Consider the following 16629-nt stretch of genomic DNA (forward strand, 5'->3'; position numbering starts at 1 on the left):
ATTTTGCAGATTATAGGCAGCTGTTGTCTAGATTAGATAAATAGATGATAGACAGGTAGGTAGGTAGACATGTAGATAGATAGGTAGGTAGGTAGACATGTAGGTAGATAGGTAGGTAGACATGTAGGTAGATAGGTAGGTAGACATGTAGTTAGATAGGTAGGTAGGTAGACATGTAGTTAGATAGGTAGGTAGGTAGACATGTAGGTAGATAGGTAGGTAGACATGTAGATAGCTAGGTAGGTAGGTAGACATGTAGATAGATAGGTAGGTAGGTAGACATGTAGATAGATAGGTAGGTAGGTAGACATGTAGGTAGATAGGTAGGTAGGTAGGTAGGTAGACATGTAGGTAGGTAGGTAGGTAGACATGTAGGTAGGTAGACATGTAGGTAGGTAGGTAGGTAGGTAGGTAGACATGTAGGTAGATAGGTAGGTAGACATGTAGGTAGGTAGGTAGACATGTAGGTAGATAGGTAGGTAGGTAGACATGTAGGTAGGTAGCTTGCAGTGCACACAGAGCTGATGGAGGACATGACTTACGGTTCAGGGGGAGGCTTGCGTTACTCGTTCCCAGCTTGTTTATGGCGACACACGTGTAATTGCCGAAGTGCTCCTCCGTAACATTGGACACGTGCAGGATCGATCTGGTGTTGTAATTCTTTATGAGGATCCCGCGCTGTCCGTTTGTCAGCCTAGAATAGAAAGCAGCAATGTCACATATTGGACCGGCGCCGATAACATCCGGCGCAGAACTCGCCGCGTGTCCTCAGCTTATTGTTTCCTTACTTGATGCTGAAACAAATATACGGTTATTCAGGTCAGACGTCTCCTCTATACAACTAACAGTGCACCTCCGCAGGCTCAGCACACCGACACATGGAAATGCGTACACACAGGGAACATACAGCCCTCCATTCACATGTGCACCGTACAGTACAGGCAGACCAGAACCAGCGCAGCCAGCCCAGTGTATATGGTGCAGATACAGTGACAAACAGTTACATCCTGTATTATACCCCAGAGCTGCACTCACTATTCTGCTGCTGGAGCAGTCACTGTGTACATACATGACATTACTTATCCTGTACTGATCCTGAGTTACATCCTGTATTATACCCCAGAGCTGCACTCACTATTCTGCTGCTGGTGCAGTCACTGTGTACATACATGACATTACTTATCCTGTACTGACCCTGAGTTACATCCTGTATTATACTCCAGAGCTGCACTCACTATTCTGCTGCTGGTGCAGTCACTGTGTACATACATGACATTACTTATCCTGCACTGATCCTGAGTTACATCCTGTATTATACCCCAGAGCTGCACTCACTATTCTGCTGCTGGAGCAGTCACTGTGTACATACATGACATTACTTATCCTGTACTGATCCTGAGTTACATCCTGTATTATACCCCAGAGCTGCACTCACTATTCTGCTGCTGGTGCAGTCACTGTGTACATACATGACATTACTTATCCTGTACTGACCCTGAGTTACATCCTGTATTATACTCCAGAGCTGCACTCACTATTCTGCTGCTGGTGCAGTCACTGTGTACATACATGACATTACTTATCCTGTACTGATCCTGAGTTACATCCTGTATTATACCCCAGAGCTGCACTCACTATTCTGCTGCTGGAGCAGTCACTGTGTACATACATGACATTACTTATCCTGTACTGATCCTGAGTTACATCCTGTATTATACCCCAAGAGCTGCACTCACTATTCTGCTGCTGGTGCAGTCACTGTGTACATACATGACATTACTTATCCTGTACTGATCCTGAGTTACATCCTGTATTATACCCCAGAGCTGCACTCACTATTCTGCTGCTGGTGCAGTCACTGTGTACATACATGACATTACTTATCCTGTACTGATCCTGAGTTACATCCTGTATTATACCCCAGAGCTGCACTCACTATTCTGCTGCTGGTGCAGTCACTGTACATACATGACATTACTTATCCTGTACTGATCCTGAGTTACATCCTGTATTATACCCCAGAGCTGCACTCATTATTCTGCTGCTGGTGCAGTCACTGTGTACATACATGACATTACTTATCCTGTACTGATCCTGAGTTACATCCGGTATTATACTCCAGAGCTGCACTCACTATTCTGCTGCTGGTGCAGTCACTGTGTACATACATGACATTACTTATCCTGTACTGATCCTGAGTTACATCCTGTATTATACCCCAAGAGCTGCACTCACTATTCTGCTGCTGGTGCAGTCACTGTGTACATACATGACATTACTTATCCTGTACTGATCCTGAGTTACATCCTGTATTATACCCCAAGAGCTGCACTCACTATTCTGCTGCTGGTGCAGTCACTGTGTACATACATGACATTACTTATCCTGTACTGATCCTGAGTTACATCCTGTATTATACCCCAGAGCTGCACTCACTATTCTGCTGCTGGTGCAGTCACTGTGTACATACATGACATTACTTATCCTGTACTGATCCTGAGTTACATCCTGTATTATACCCCAGAGATGCACTCACTATTCTGCTGCTGGAGCAGTCACTGTGAACATACATGACATTACTTATCCTGTACTGATCCTGAGTTACATCCTGTATTATACCCCAGAGATGCACTCACTATTCTGCTGCTGGTGCAGTCACTGTGTACATACATGACATTACTTATCCTGTACTGATCCTGAGTTACATCCTGTATTATACCCCAGAGATGCACTCACTATTCTGCTGCTGGTGCAGTCACTGTGTACATACATGACATTACTTACCCTGTACTGATCCTGAGTTACATCCTGTATTATACCCCAGAGCTGCACTCATTATTCTGCTGCTGGTGCAGTCACTGTGTACATACATGCCATTACTTATCCTGTACTGATCCTGAGTTACATCCTGTATTATACCCCAAGAGCTGCACTCACTATTCTGCTGCTGGTGCAGTCACTGTGTACATACATGACATTACTTATCCTGTACTGATCCTGAGTTACATCCTGTATTATACCCCAAGAGCTGCACTCACTATTCTGCTGCTGGTGCAGTCACTGTGTACATACATGACATTACTTATCCTGTACTGATCCTGAGTTACATCCTGTATTATACCCCAAGAGCTGCACTCACTATTCTGCTGCTGGTGCAGTCACTGTGTGCATACATGACATTACTTATCCTGTACTGATCCTGAGTTACATCCTGTATTATACTGCAGAGCTGCACTCACTATTCTGCTGCTGGTGCAGTCACTGTGTACATACATGACATTACTTATCCTGTACTGATCCTGAGTTACATCCTCTATTATACCCCAGAGCTGCACTCACTATTCTGCTGCAGGTGCAGTCACTGTGTACATACATGTCATTACTTATCCTGTACTGATCCTGAGTTACATCCTGTATTATACTGCAGAGCTGCACTCACTATTCTGCTGCTGGTGCAGTCACTATATACATACATGACATTACTTATCCTGTACTGATCCTGAGTTACATCCTGTATTATACCCCAGAGCTGCACTCACTATTCTGCTGCTGGTGCAGTCACTGTGTACATACATGACATTACTTATCCTGTACTGATCCTGAGTTACATCCTGTAAATCTTTTATTTTATATATAAAAATGAAAAACATTACAACAATAAACATAAATCAAGCCATAACTTCTGGCAAAACAAAACAATAATAATAATAACAAAACAATAATACAAACTAAAAGAGACTTACAAAAATCTCCTGGCCCAGCCACACACACACCACACAATCAGCATTATAAAACAAAACCTTCACCCAATCCCACCACCTAATTTTTTTTTTTTTTTTTTTTTTTTTTTATATATATAATTTTTTATAATTTTTTTTTTTTTTTCCATAAATAACTAAAGAATACACAGCAAAAAAAAAGACAAACAGGAAATAAAAACATTAAATATAACTAACTAAATCCCACGCCCATCACCCTCCCACCCAGACACTGGTCTAACGTCCAAAGTTCGCGCTATATAGTCCAGACCAGTGTCCAGGATCATATTGTCCAAATCCCGTCCACCCCCCTCCCAACCTAACACCCTAACACCAACACCCCAAAACCAACCAAGCTATATACAAATTAACTATAACTACATAAATACACACTGTACACAAAATACAAACACATTAAACAAATCAACATAACAAACCAACCACATAAAGCCCAGGATCGGCGCCTGCAAGCCCCTACATCTCTATAACCTCAGATACAAAACAAAAATCTACAGTGTCAGCTTCAGCCCAACACCAGGAGAGGAGATGACAGACTAAGGGACACTAAAGGAGAACCCCCTCCAAAGGAGAGAGGCCCTCCCCGTGCCCAGCCTCTCATACTCCAGAGAGCGCACCTTCACCAGGTCACCCAGAATGTTCCTAACCACCTCATCCACCGGGAGGATTTTACGCTGCGTCGATACTAAACACCGTGCGTTCCACGTGTGGTACCTGACCACTAGACTGACTAGGAATAACGTGCAGCGGTCCCGGCCACCCAGGCCTCTGAATGCTCCATAGGCCCACTCCGCATAGGAGAGACCGGCCAACCCGGGCCAATGGATGGAAGCACCCACCCGGTTGTACACCTCTGTGTTAAAGGGGCACTGAAGCAGGAAGTGGTCCATGCTCTCCAGCAGACCACCGCACTCCTCCCGGGGACAACCCCTTTCCTCAGAGCTCCTACACTTCAGATTGTCCCTCACACACAGCTTTCCATGGAAGCAGCGCCAAGTCAAGTCCCAAAACTTCAAGGGGATCCTGTTGGAATTCAAAAGACCTAAACCCACCCCAAGATCCCGACTTGGGCAATCCCTGAGAGCCAGAGGCTTCTGGAAATGGGTCAACAGAACCCTTTTGTCAAGGACTTTCCTCGACATGGTCCTGATCTCCCACATTCCCAGACCCCACCGGCGAATCACCTTCAGAACCGGGGTAGCGTAAGCCGGAAGATGCCCATGTGGTGTACGGAGATCCTTCACTCGCCCTCCTGTCTCCCATTCCTGGAAGAAAGGCCGAAACCATCCCCTGCAGGAGTATACCCACGGAGGAGCCCATCCCCTGCAGGAGTATACCCACGGAGGAGCCCTCTCTTTCCAGAGGTTTGCGATATTGATCTTAAGAAAGGTATTCACTAGGAACACCACAGGGTTGACCATACACAACCCTCCTTGTCTCCTCGTGCGGTAAGTAACCTCCCTCTTGATTAGGTTCAGCCTATTCCCCCATAACAGCTGGAAGAACAGACTGTAGACCCGAGTCCAGAGGGGTTCTGGCAACATGCACACACTGCCCAGATAAATCAGTAACGGGAGCAGGTAAGTTTTAATCAAGTTCACCCTTTCCCTGAGGGTCAAAGACCAACCCTTCCACTGGTCCACCTTCTGGGCGGCGATCTTAATCCTGCCGACCCAGTTTTGCATGGGGTAATCCCCCTGGCCAAATTCGATGCCGAGAACTTTGGCAGAGTCTTGGGGCCCTGGAAGAGTGTCCGGGAGATCAAACCCTGGATCCCCCTCTCCCAGCCAGAGACTCTCACACTTATCCCGGTTGATCTTGGACCCAGAAGCCTCTGAGTAGCGGTCAACCTGTGACATCACCCATTGCGCCTCCCCTCTCGAGGACACAAAAACGGTGACATCATCCGCCTGGTCCATCCCGACTCCCACCAACGGCCCACGATCAACCCTAATAAGGAATGGGTCAATCGCGAACACGTATAAGAGTGGGCTCAGAGGACAACCCTGGCAACACCAGACCCGACCTCAAAAGAGCGGCCAATCCAACCGTTCACAAGCGGGAAACTCTCTGCCTCTGTGTACAAAACCTTTAGCCAATTGACAAACTCCCCCGGCAGGCCATACCTCAGAAGGACAGACCAGAGGTACTCGTGGTCAACCAGATCAAACGCTTTTGCCTGATCCAAGGACAGCAAGTACCCCTTCCAGTTACCAGCCCTGCCCTGCTCCACTGCCTCCCGGACACAAAGCACAGCACTAAATGTACTGCGGCCTGGAACAGAGCAGTGCTGGGTCCCCGAAAGGAGCCGGGGCGCAAACTGCACCAGCCGATTAAACAGCACCTTTGCCAAAACCTTTCTGTCCGTATTGAGAAGCGCTATGGGACGCCAGTTCTCAATACGAGATCGGTCCTTACCCTTTGACAGAATGATCAGGGCTGACCTCCTCATTGACTTCGGCAGAGCGCCCGAGGAAAGACACTCATTGAATACCTCAGTCAAGAGGGGAACCAAGGCGTCCTTAAAGGTCTTATAAAACTCAGATGTTAAGCCATCCGGACCTAGCGATTTCTTGAGGGCGAGCCCTTCAATCGCCAGGCTGACTTCCTCTTCCCTGATCATCTCTGTCAAAACATCAAGAGAGGGGTCTACTCCTGGCTCAGGGACAGTTTCAGCCAGGAAAGCCGACATCACATCCCGATCTAGATCCTTCCTGCCCAAGAGGTGCGAGTAGAAGGATCTGACGACCTCCAGAATCCCTGATCTGGACCTTTTCAGGGATCCCGTACTGTCAACCAGTCCTGTGACAACTTTACCATTCACTGACATCTTGCAGTTTCTGTAAGGGTCGGGCGAGCGGTATTTCCCGTAATCCCTCTCAAAAACCAAAGATGCGTGTCTATCGTACTGACACCTCTTCAGCAAGGATTTCACTCTGGAGATGTCCTCACGACTACCTCCAGTCGAGACGAGATGCTCGAGTTTCCTCCTCAGGCCCTGATACAGGCGGTACCTGTCCAGGCTCCTGAGGCTCGAGAGCTGGCGGAAGAATCTCGCCACCCTTTTCTTGAGCATCTCCCACCACTCTGACTTACTGCTACAAAGGCCCAGCAATGGTACCTGGCTCTGAAGAAAGTCCTCAAAGGATTGTCTGATCTCTGCTTCTTCCAGGAGAGACGAATTGAGCTTCCAGTAGCCTCTTCCCATCCGGGGGGTCTCTGTAACATTCAGAGAAAACAAAATTAAACAGTGGTCGGAGAACTCCACCTCAACAACGGACACTGCTGAAGAGATGGCTTCCTCCTTTAAATAAAACCTGTCTATTCTAGACCTGCAGCTACCCCTATAATAGGTGAATAGGGGTGTGCGGGATGTGGACATCCACCAGGCGAGCCTCACTGGCTATGCTATTAAGAGCGACGCTATCATAAGTCAGCTTGTCTCTGGAACCTCCCCTATCCTGGGACCTCGTGACAGCATTGAAGTCCCCTCCAAAGACCACCTGCCGACTTGTAAAAAGGTAGGGCTTGATCCTCATAAAGAGACACTTCCTGTCCCACTTGGACTGGGGACCATAGATGTTAATAAGACGAAGTTCTTGTCCCTTCATGAGGACATCCAGGATCAGGCACCTCCCCATTTCTAACTCAATAACTCGTCGGCATTCTACCGGTGCGGTAAAAAGTACCGCCACTCCGCTATACGGCTCGGCCGCAAGAGACCAATAGGAAGGCCCATGTCTCCATTCCCTCTTAGCTTTAAACACGGCCGCCAAATCTGGCAGCCTGGTCTCCTGCAAAAATAAAATGTCGGCTTCAACACGGCCGAGAAAATCAAAGGCCGCAAATCTAGCCGCATCAGACTTAATGCTGGCGACATTAATGGACGCCAGCGTCAACGGAGTGGGTGCCGCCATCATGAATGATTGAGTTAGACGGCTTTTTTCTTACTACCTCCCTTCCCTCTACTCTCCTCTGAGGATGATCCCTTTTCCCTTTTCCCTTCAGAATTGGGGCAACTTCTTTTTAACGAAATTGAGGTGTCCATGTTATTACTGGCCCCCAAGGACCCACCCGGACCACCCTCTCCTTCGTTCTTGTCTCCTGACTCTGAGTCAGTCTCCCACTCTGAGGACCCGGCTTCCCCAGAGGATAGAGACTCGGCGCCCCCTGCAGGCTGCTTCGCCGCCACCTCCAGAACCCCGCCCTCAGCCTCTCCTTCCGAGGAGGCGATCTCATCGAGGGTGAGGAACTGGTTGGAAAGCTCAACCAGAGGGGAGGAAGTTTTCCCTTCCTTAGGTACCTTAGATACGCCGCGTTTTTTCTTTTTCTGCTTGCGCTTATTTTCTAGCCAAATCCTGTTATCCTCATCCATACTCTCATAATGGAAGGACGTGGAGGACATGGCACCTTTCTCGCGCTCCATCCTCCTGACCTCCTCATCCAACTCATCATCCCTCAGGGCCTCAGTAGCATGACCAGCCTCTGAGGAAGGACCAAGGGTCACCCCAGCAACTTGAGGCTTCCCCAGGTCTCTCCCTTTTTGTCTGGCTTCAAGCCGCCTCAACTGAGAAGGTGACTTATTCTTGCTTTTCTTCACAGGCCCCTCAGCTCCTCCACCTCTGCTGGTACCTTCCCCAGCAGAAGCAACCTCATGGCTCTCCTCCACTGGGGTGACAACCGCATTGGCAAAGGAGCGAGGACAACGGCTGAAAGGGTGACCGAGCTCACCACACAGGTTACACCTAATGTCCTTACAGGATGCAGCGAGATGACCTAGCCCACCACACAAAGCGCACTTCTGCACTTGGCAGCTGGCGCTAAAGTGTGTTGGGTCACCGCACCTGTGACAGACCTTCGGCTGCCCCTGGTAGAAAATCAGGATTCTGTCTCGCCCAAGAAAGGCTGAAGAAGGAATGTGGGCGACTGTGCCGCCTGAACACTTCAACTTCATCATGAAGGTCCAGGCCCCAGACCAAATGCCAAATTCATCGCGGTTTTTCTGAGGTACCTGAACTACTTCGCCATAACGACTGAGCCAAGTCATGATGTCCATGCAAGAAAGTGACTCGTTACGGGTCAAAACGGTCACCTTCTTGACTGTGTTTTGGCGAGACACTGCTTGCACAGCAAAGTCTCGCCATGCGGGCTCGTTCTTTGCCAGCTCATAATTCGACCAGAAGAGCTCTAAGCCCTCCGGCCGGACAAAGCTGACATCAAACTCCGGAGTACCATAAGGATGTATCAGGGCAAAGATGTCACTAGCCCTGAAGTTCATCTTCAGGAGGAGCTCCACCACCCTTGACCTGGGTGGGCATGCGTCACTGCCCCTCCAGCGAAGACGAACCACATTCCTACGGGCAGCTCCGGGCCCAGTTGTGGGTAAAGACCATACAGTCTCTCCCCCCCTTTTCTCTTGGAAGGCTGCCAGGCCATGCCTGTCTGTCCAGAAGGATAGATCAACATCTCTCCCCTCTACATTGATTGACTTTTCCCCTCTCCTGAGAGCCTCCAGAAGACGCCTTTGCAAAACGCTATTCCCAGAGCCAGGAGACAAGGAGTTAACCCCACTTGCCCCAGCGGTGACACTCGCATAGCTCCTTATGGGAGCGGCCACCACTGGGGGTGCAGATGGTCCAGCACGCACACCAGGATCACCCCCCTCAGCACCATTCACCACCCCAACATTCACCACACTATGTACAATACTGCCTCACTTCCTTGCATCACTCACACCAGCTGGGCCAGGAGGACCTGGGGTTGCCTCAGCGTCACTGGACACTGGGGGTAGAGCCACCTCCATAGCTGATTTAGCCTGAGAAGAGGCAGCTCCAACCCCGATCTTACTTGTGCCCTCTGCCTCATTGGCATTAACCCCTTGTTGTCCAGCAGTTTTTTTGATATTTTTGCTCTGCTGCTCGCTGGATGCAAGAGGCCGCTTGCCCTTGCAGACTCCGGACAGTCTTTTTGTGCCCTCTCCAGGGTCAGATGACCCAATGCAAAACAACACTTTGCCTGCGCCCTTTCCCACAAGCTGCACAGGACGCTTGGGAGGCGCTGCACCACAAGCCCCAGCAGCCCCATCACACTGCCGCTGCTCACCGTAGCTGGCAGCAGCCACAGCGCTAGGGGCCACAGGAGCCACCACACCCGGGCCACCCCCCCCCTCCCACTGGGGGGCAGCACACAGTACCAGGACCTGCCGGAACGCCCTCACTGTCCGGCCTATTGGCCGATGCCTTCCCTGCACCATCCTTGCTACTACAAACAAGGCTGGTGCTCTGCGCCATGATGGAACGTGGCTTTGCACTCTCCCCGCACCCTGGCACCGAGTCCACTGCAGGATTCGGGCTGGGCTGGGTAACGGGGCCTACACGACAGGCTGACACTGCTGCCCGCCTGGAGGAAACAGGGAGGGGACGAAACACCAAGCTCACCTCCTGAGACGTCTTGGTCTTCTTCGGTCTCCTCTTCCTCTTTTGGTCGTCATCAGGCAAATCATCGCCGAAGGAAAAGTCCTGGAGGTGAACTGGGGACTCGAGATGTCGTATTTGAGCCATTAGCGCCCCTCCCTGGTCGCTGCCATCACTTTCCTCCTCCAGGTTGGCAGAGCCGCAGCCTGATGGTAATGGCGCTTGCTCTGCAGGCAGCCTGTCGTGCGAGGCCTGCTGGTGTTGGTGCAGGCCACCAGACGGACACGGCTGATCTTCCTCATCCTCCTCATCATCGCCATCATCCGCCTGGATCTCAAGCCCCTTCAGCTTTCTCAGCTTCTCCTGGCGCATTTCTTCAAACCTCACGTCGTTCTCCAGCTTTTCCCGGAACGGACCGCTGTTGTCACGGATAAGTTGACGCTTCTCCTCCAGAGCGGTGACCTCGGCTTTAAGCCTGTTGATGGTGATAAGAAGATCAGGCTTCTTCTTCTTAGTGGCCACCCCCGCTAGGGCCACGGTCTCCCTTATCTCCTCCTGGAGCCTCCTCAGCGCCTTGCCAGCTTCCTCGTACTCACGGAGGTGCTCAGCAATCCGGGAGCCATAGATGGTAGCAGACTCCCGGGTTTTTAGATCTCCCCATGCCTTTTCCACACCTCCGTGAGCACCCAGCTTTCCAGCTGAACCACCCAGCTTTCCTGCACAGTCACTCAGCTTTCCAGGAGGAGCACTCAGGCTGATGTCACTTGCCTTTATCTTCTGTGATCCGGAGACCTTGCGGCTTCCCTGGGTCTTGGGGGTGGCAGCCGAGGTCACATCGCTGCGTCCTTGGCACCGGGCAGATCTTCTTACCCCCTGTGCTTTGGCCGGTAACTGGTTTCTCCTGCCCCCCGCCGGCCTGGTCCGGGAGGCAGAAGCCTGGGATTTTCCTGTAGGATTCATCCCACAGAACCCACTCCCTCCCTGGGGAGGAGAGAGCAGGCCTGGGTGGATTGGTCTTCCACCAGGTGGTGCAGGAGCTCAGCAGCACACAACCACACCCTTCAGTAGCACACAGCAGAATGAGATTGCACGCACTATTCTGCTGCTGGTGCAGTCACTGTGTACATACATGACATTACTTATCCTGTACTGATCCTGAGTTACATCCTGTATTATACCCCAGAGCTACACTCACTATTCTGCTGCTGGTGCAGTCACTGTGTACATACATGACATTACTTATCCTGTACTGATCCTGAGTTACATCCTGTGCTCCAGAGCTGCACTCACTATTCTGCTGCTGGTGCAGTCACTGTGTACTGACATTACTTATCCTGTACTGATCCTGAGTTACATCCTGTATTATACCCCAGAGCTGCACTCACTATTCTGCTGCTGGTGCAGTCACTGTGTACATACATGACATTACTTATCCTGTACTGATCCTGAGTTACATCCTGCATTATACCCCAGAGCTGCACTCACTATTCTGCTGCTGGTGCAGTCACTGTGTACATACATGACATTACTTATCCTGTACTGATCCTGAGTTACATCCTGTGCTCCAGAGCTGCACTCACTATTCTGCTGCTGGTGCAGTCACTGTGTACATACATGAGATTACTTATCCTGTACTGATCCTGAGTTACCTCCTGTATTATACCCCAGAGTTGCACTCACTATTCTGCTGCTGGTGCAGTCACTGTGTACATACATGACATTACTTATCCTGTACTGATCCTGAGTTACATCCTGTATTATACCCCAGAGCTGCACTCACTATTCTGCTGCTGGTGCAGTCACTGTGTACATACATGACATTACTTATCCTGTACTGATCCTGAGTTACATCCTGTATTATACTCCAGAGCTGCACTCACTATTCTGCTGCTGGTGCAGACACTGTGTATATAAACTTACTTCTTATCTCCTTTGTACCACTCGAATGAAGGAGTGGGGACGGACGCCGTTTCACATCTGATTAATCCGGTTTTTCCGAGGGAAACCCCAGACGGTGTTATTTCCAGGATTGTTGGTGCAACTGAAAAAAAATCAAAGTTATTGTTAAAAGAGCCGCAAAAAATGTCATCCGTACATTATCTAATACAGTATTTGTGTTATATGATAACATGTAACATTATCTGTGGCGCAGTACAGAGAATTCATCACACCCTCAGGTCACAGGTCATAGAGCTCACAATTTGGGATGTGCAATTAGTATTTTGGTGATCGTGGAAGGTCGTTGAACTGTCCCCCCCCCCCTAATGTAATGTTGTGGCATTTTCCCATGATGCTTTGCTCTTACACATAAAGATGAAGCCAGAACCAAGTTGTTACTTTGTATCTTCTGACATTTAAGTACGATCACTACTTGATATGAATCAAAGCTTAATGCTACAGAGGGAGTGTAACCATGTAGCCTGCGGCCGGTGTCAGGTGTTGTCTCCTGGGCGGATGTGTGTGATGAACTAGAGAGATTCCCATTGTCCTGTTCATCAGGCCACCCATATCGGAAATCGGGGGGAGTGGCCGAGCGAAAACCCAACGTATTCGGAAAAACCGCAGCATTTAAAACAAAAAATCTGTCGCGGAGCTTGCACTTACCTTCACCAGGAATAGGCCGGTGAACTCCACTGCGTTCCGATGCTTTTAAGCGCAGCAGTGCCACCTGGTGGACGGCGGAGGAACTACCTTAATAAATCCCGTCCGGACCCGAACACGCCGCTGGATCGCGAATGGGCCGGGTAAGTAAATCTTACATAAAACTTTCGGACCCATATGTTGGTTATGGAGTTATGATCCATCTCAGCCCAAGGGAACAAGATTTTTGGAAGTTATCATCAGGGGATCACAGTGCTCCAATTCCCAAGGCTCTAGCATCTTTGGGTCCAGAGGTATACATATCTCGGAATGGGAACATTGCAAATGGGTCAGGTTTGGTATCAATGCGATCCAGGTATTCACACTGATCCAATGATACCAGAACCCTGCCCCTACGACTTCCCCTTGAGAAGCTATGACTTCTCCAAGGTTCCGGACTTCAAGGGATTTTCCCACAAAGAAAAGTTAGGCCCTATCCACGGGATATGGCCTAACTTGCTGATCAGTGGGGGTCTCAGTGCTGAGACCCCCACAGATCATAAAAACTAGAGGTCTGATGGGGTCCCATGTACCTTCGTCTGACCCCTCATCGCTCCTTCGGATTATTGGAACAGACGGCCGCGCATTACCGTTCTGCTCCATTAATCTCTATGGAGCTGATGGAAATTGGCAAGCGCTGCGCTCACCGATCTCTGTCAGCTCCTCGTTTACAGACCCCTTGTTTACGTGATCTGTGGGGGTCTCAGCACTAGGACCCCCACTGATCAGCAAGTAAGGTCCTATCCAGAAAAGTAAGTGGCTGCAAAATGGAGGGGCTCTGGTAGCAGACTTTTAAAAGTTGATTTTAAAAGGAAGGAAACCGTTGATAAGATGATATTACAGTCAGGGGCCCTGGATCTATGAGTAATGTCCCTGGTTCATCATGATGGGTTATGATGGGGGATTTACAGTGGCTTCTGTAATATTTGACCCGGAGCCTTCAACTACATCTACTCTAAGCAGAATAAAACACCAGAGAGCAATTCAGTGCAGAAGTGTAAAAGCACAGGAGTATCAGGACACATCCCCAGGACTGCCATTGCATGCAAAATACCGGAATAAAAAGTTATTTCACAGTCCTGCTGCTACTATCCATATATTTCATATATTGCAATTTAAAAAATGTCATGTAAATCACAGTAGATATGTGCAATTTTCATAGAAATGCTATATATACATATATTACATATATACACACATATATATCATAAAAATATTTCATCCCATCTTTCCCAGTGGGCCCCATATTGCAGCCACCAGGTCCGGTTGCAGTGATAGAACCAGCGCCATCTGGCAGCTCGTAAGTCAGTGCGTTGTCAGCAGCGATGGCAGACGCCAAACTGGCCCTTGTTATATCTGCAGACACGATTATCACAATTATTCTACCGCAGGAGCTCCAACAGACGGGAGGGAAACATTTCCAGATAAAAACATGGCTACAAAGTTTTGGGACAGTGAAGTCTATGCTGGAGGACAAGACATCAAGTACAAGGGGGGTCATCCATCTATGCCGGGGTCATCATGTCCCCAGACTATAGAATGACGTCTGTACTATAGGAAATGTGTTTCTAATGTATAATATACTAACATTTGTATTATGGCCGCCTACATTCCTGTTTCTATATTATACTTGATATCTATAGTACAGACAGTCCCCGGGTTACATACAAGATAGGGTCTGTAGGTTTGTTCTTAAGTTGAATTTGTATGTAAGACTGAACTGTATATTTTAATATTGTAACCCCAGACTGAACTTTTTTGGTCTCTGTGACAATTGGATTTTAAAAATGTTGGATTGTCATAAGAATCAGGATTAACACTAAAGCTTCATTACAGACGCCTGTGATAACTGTTACAGCTGATTATTATAGCCTAGGACTAAAGTACAAGAAATTACCAATATCCAGAGGTCCGTTTGTAACTAGGGGTCGTATGTAAGTCGAGAGTTCTTAAGTAGGGGAACGTCTGTATAGTCACCTATGGCTACAATGTAGTAGTTTTAGAGCACAAACATCAATGTGTACAATGTTTCCTCTATGTACAATGTTTCCTCTATGTACAATGTTTCCTCTATGTACAATGTTTCCTCAATGTACAATGTTTCCTCTGTGTACAATGTTTCCTCTATGTACAATGTTTCCTCTATGTGTACAATGTTTCCTCTATGAGTACAATGTTTCCTCTATGTGTACAATGTTTCCTCTATGAGTACAATGTTTCCTCTATGTGTACAATGTTTCCTCTATGTGTACAATGTTTCCTCTGTGTACAATGTTTCCTCTATGTACAATGTTTCCTCTATGTGTACAATGTTTCCTCTATGTACAATGTTTCCTCTATGTGTACAATGTTTCCTCTATGTGTACAATGTTTCCTCTATGTACAATGTTTCCTCTATGTACAATGTTTCCTCTATGTACAATGTGTCCTCTATGTACAATGTTTCCTCTATGTGTACAATGTTTCCTCTATGTACAATGTTTCCTCTATGTACAATGTTTCCTCTATGTACAATGTTTCCTCTATGTACAATGTTTCCTCTATGTACAATGTTTCCTCTATGTGCAATGTCTCCTCTATGTACAATGTTTCCTCTATGTACAATGTTTCCTCTATGTACAATGTTTCCTCTATGTACAATGTTTCCTCTATGTACAATGTTTCCTCTATATGTACAATGTTTCCTCTATGTACAATGTTTCCTCTATGTACAATGTTTTCTCTATGTGTACAATGTTTCCTCTATGTATAATGTTTCCTCTATGTGCAATGTCTCCTCTATGTACAATGTTTCCTCTATGTACAATGTTTCCTCTATGTACAATGTTTCCTCTATGTACAATGTTTCCTCTATGTACAATGTTTCCTCTATATGTACAATGTTTCCTCTATGTACAATGTTTCCTCTATGTACAATGTTTCCTCTATGTACAATGTTTCCTCTATGTACAATGTTTCCTCTGTGTACAATGTTTCCTCTATGTACAATGTTTCCTCTATGTACAATGTTCCCTCTATGTACAATGTTTCCTCTGTGTACAATGTTTCCTCTGTGTACAATGTTTCCTCTATGTACAATGTTTCCTCTATGTACAATGTTTCCTCTATGTACAATGTTTCCTCTGTGTACAATGTTTCCTCTATGTACAATGTTTCCTCTATGTACAATGTTTCCTCTATGTACAATGTTTCCTCTATGTGTACAATGTTTCCTCTGTGTGTACAATGTCTCCTCTATGTACAATGTTTCCTCTATGTACAATGTTTCCTCTATGTGTACAATGTCTCCTCTATGTACAATGTTCCCTCTATGTACAATGTTTCCTCTATGTACAATGTTTCCTCTATGTACAATGTCTCCTCTATGTACAATGTTTCCTCTATGTGTACAATGTTTCCTCTATGTACAATGTTTCCTCTATGTACAATGTTTCCTCTATGTACAATGTTTCCTCTATATGTACAATGTTTCCTCTATGTACAATGTTTCCTCTATGTACAATGTCTCCTCTATGTACAATGTTTCCTCTATGTACAATGTTTCCTCTATGTGTACAATGTTTCCTCTATGTACAATGTTTCCTCTTTGTACAATGTTTCCTCTATATGTACAATGTTTCCTCTATGTACAATGTTTCCTCTATATGTACAATGTTTCCTCTATGTACAATGTTTCCTCTATGTACAATGTCTCCTCTATGTACAATGTTTCCTCTATGTACAATGTTTCCTCTGTGTACAATGTTTCCTCTATGTACAATGTTCCCTCTATGTACAATGTTTCCTCTATGTACAATGTT

General features: G+C 47.3%; 1 protein-coding gene across 2 annotated transcripts in view; it reads right to left on the bottom strand.

The window, feature by feature from the left end:
- Positions 1–16629, bottom strand: part of NEGR1 (neuronal growth regulator 1) — a 464122-nt gene that overhangs the window by 83879 nt on the left and 363614 nt on the right. For both annotated transcript variants that reach the window (XM_072129222.1, XM_072129221.1), the window contains exons 5-6: positions 12110–12230; positions 543–694 (exon numbers count right to left, since the gene is read on the bottom strand). In XM_072129222.1, the coding sequence (XP_071985323.1) occupies positions 543–694; positions 12110–12230 (273 nt within the window). The remainder of the gene's footprint in view (positions 1–542; positions 695–12109; positions 12231–16629) is intronic.

Source organism: Engystomops pustulosus, chromosome 10 (assembly GCF_040894005.1).
Source record: "Engystomops pustulosus chromosome 10, aEngPut4.maternal, whole genome shotgun sequence".
In the NCBI taxonomy this organism is placed as follows: Eukaryota; Metazoa; Chordata; class Amphibia; order Anura; family Leptodactylidae; genus Engystomops; species Engystomops pustulosus.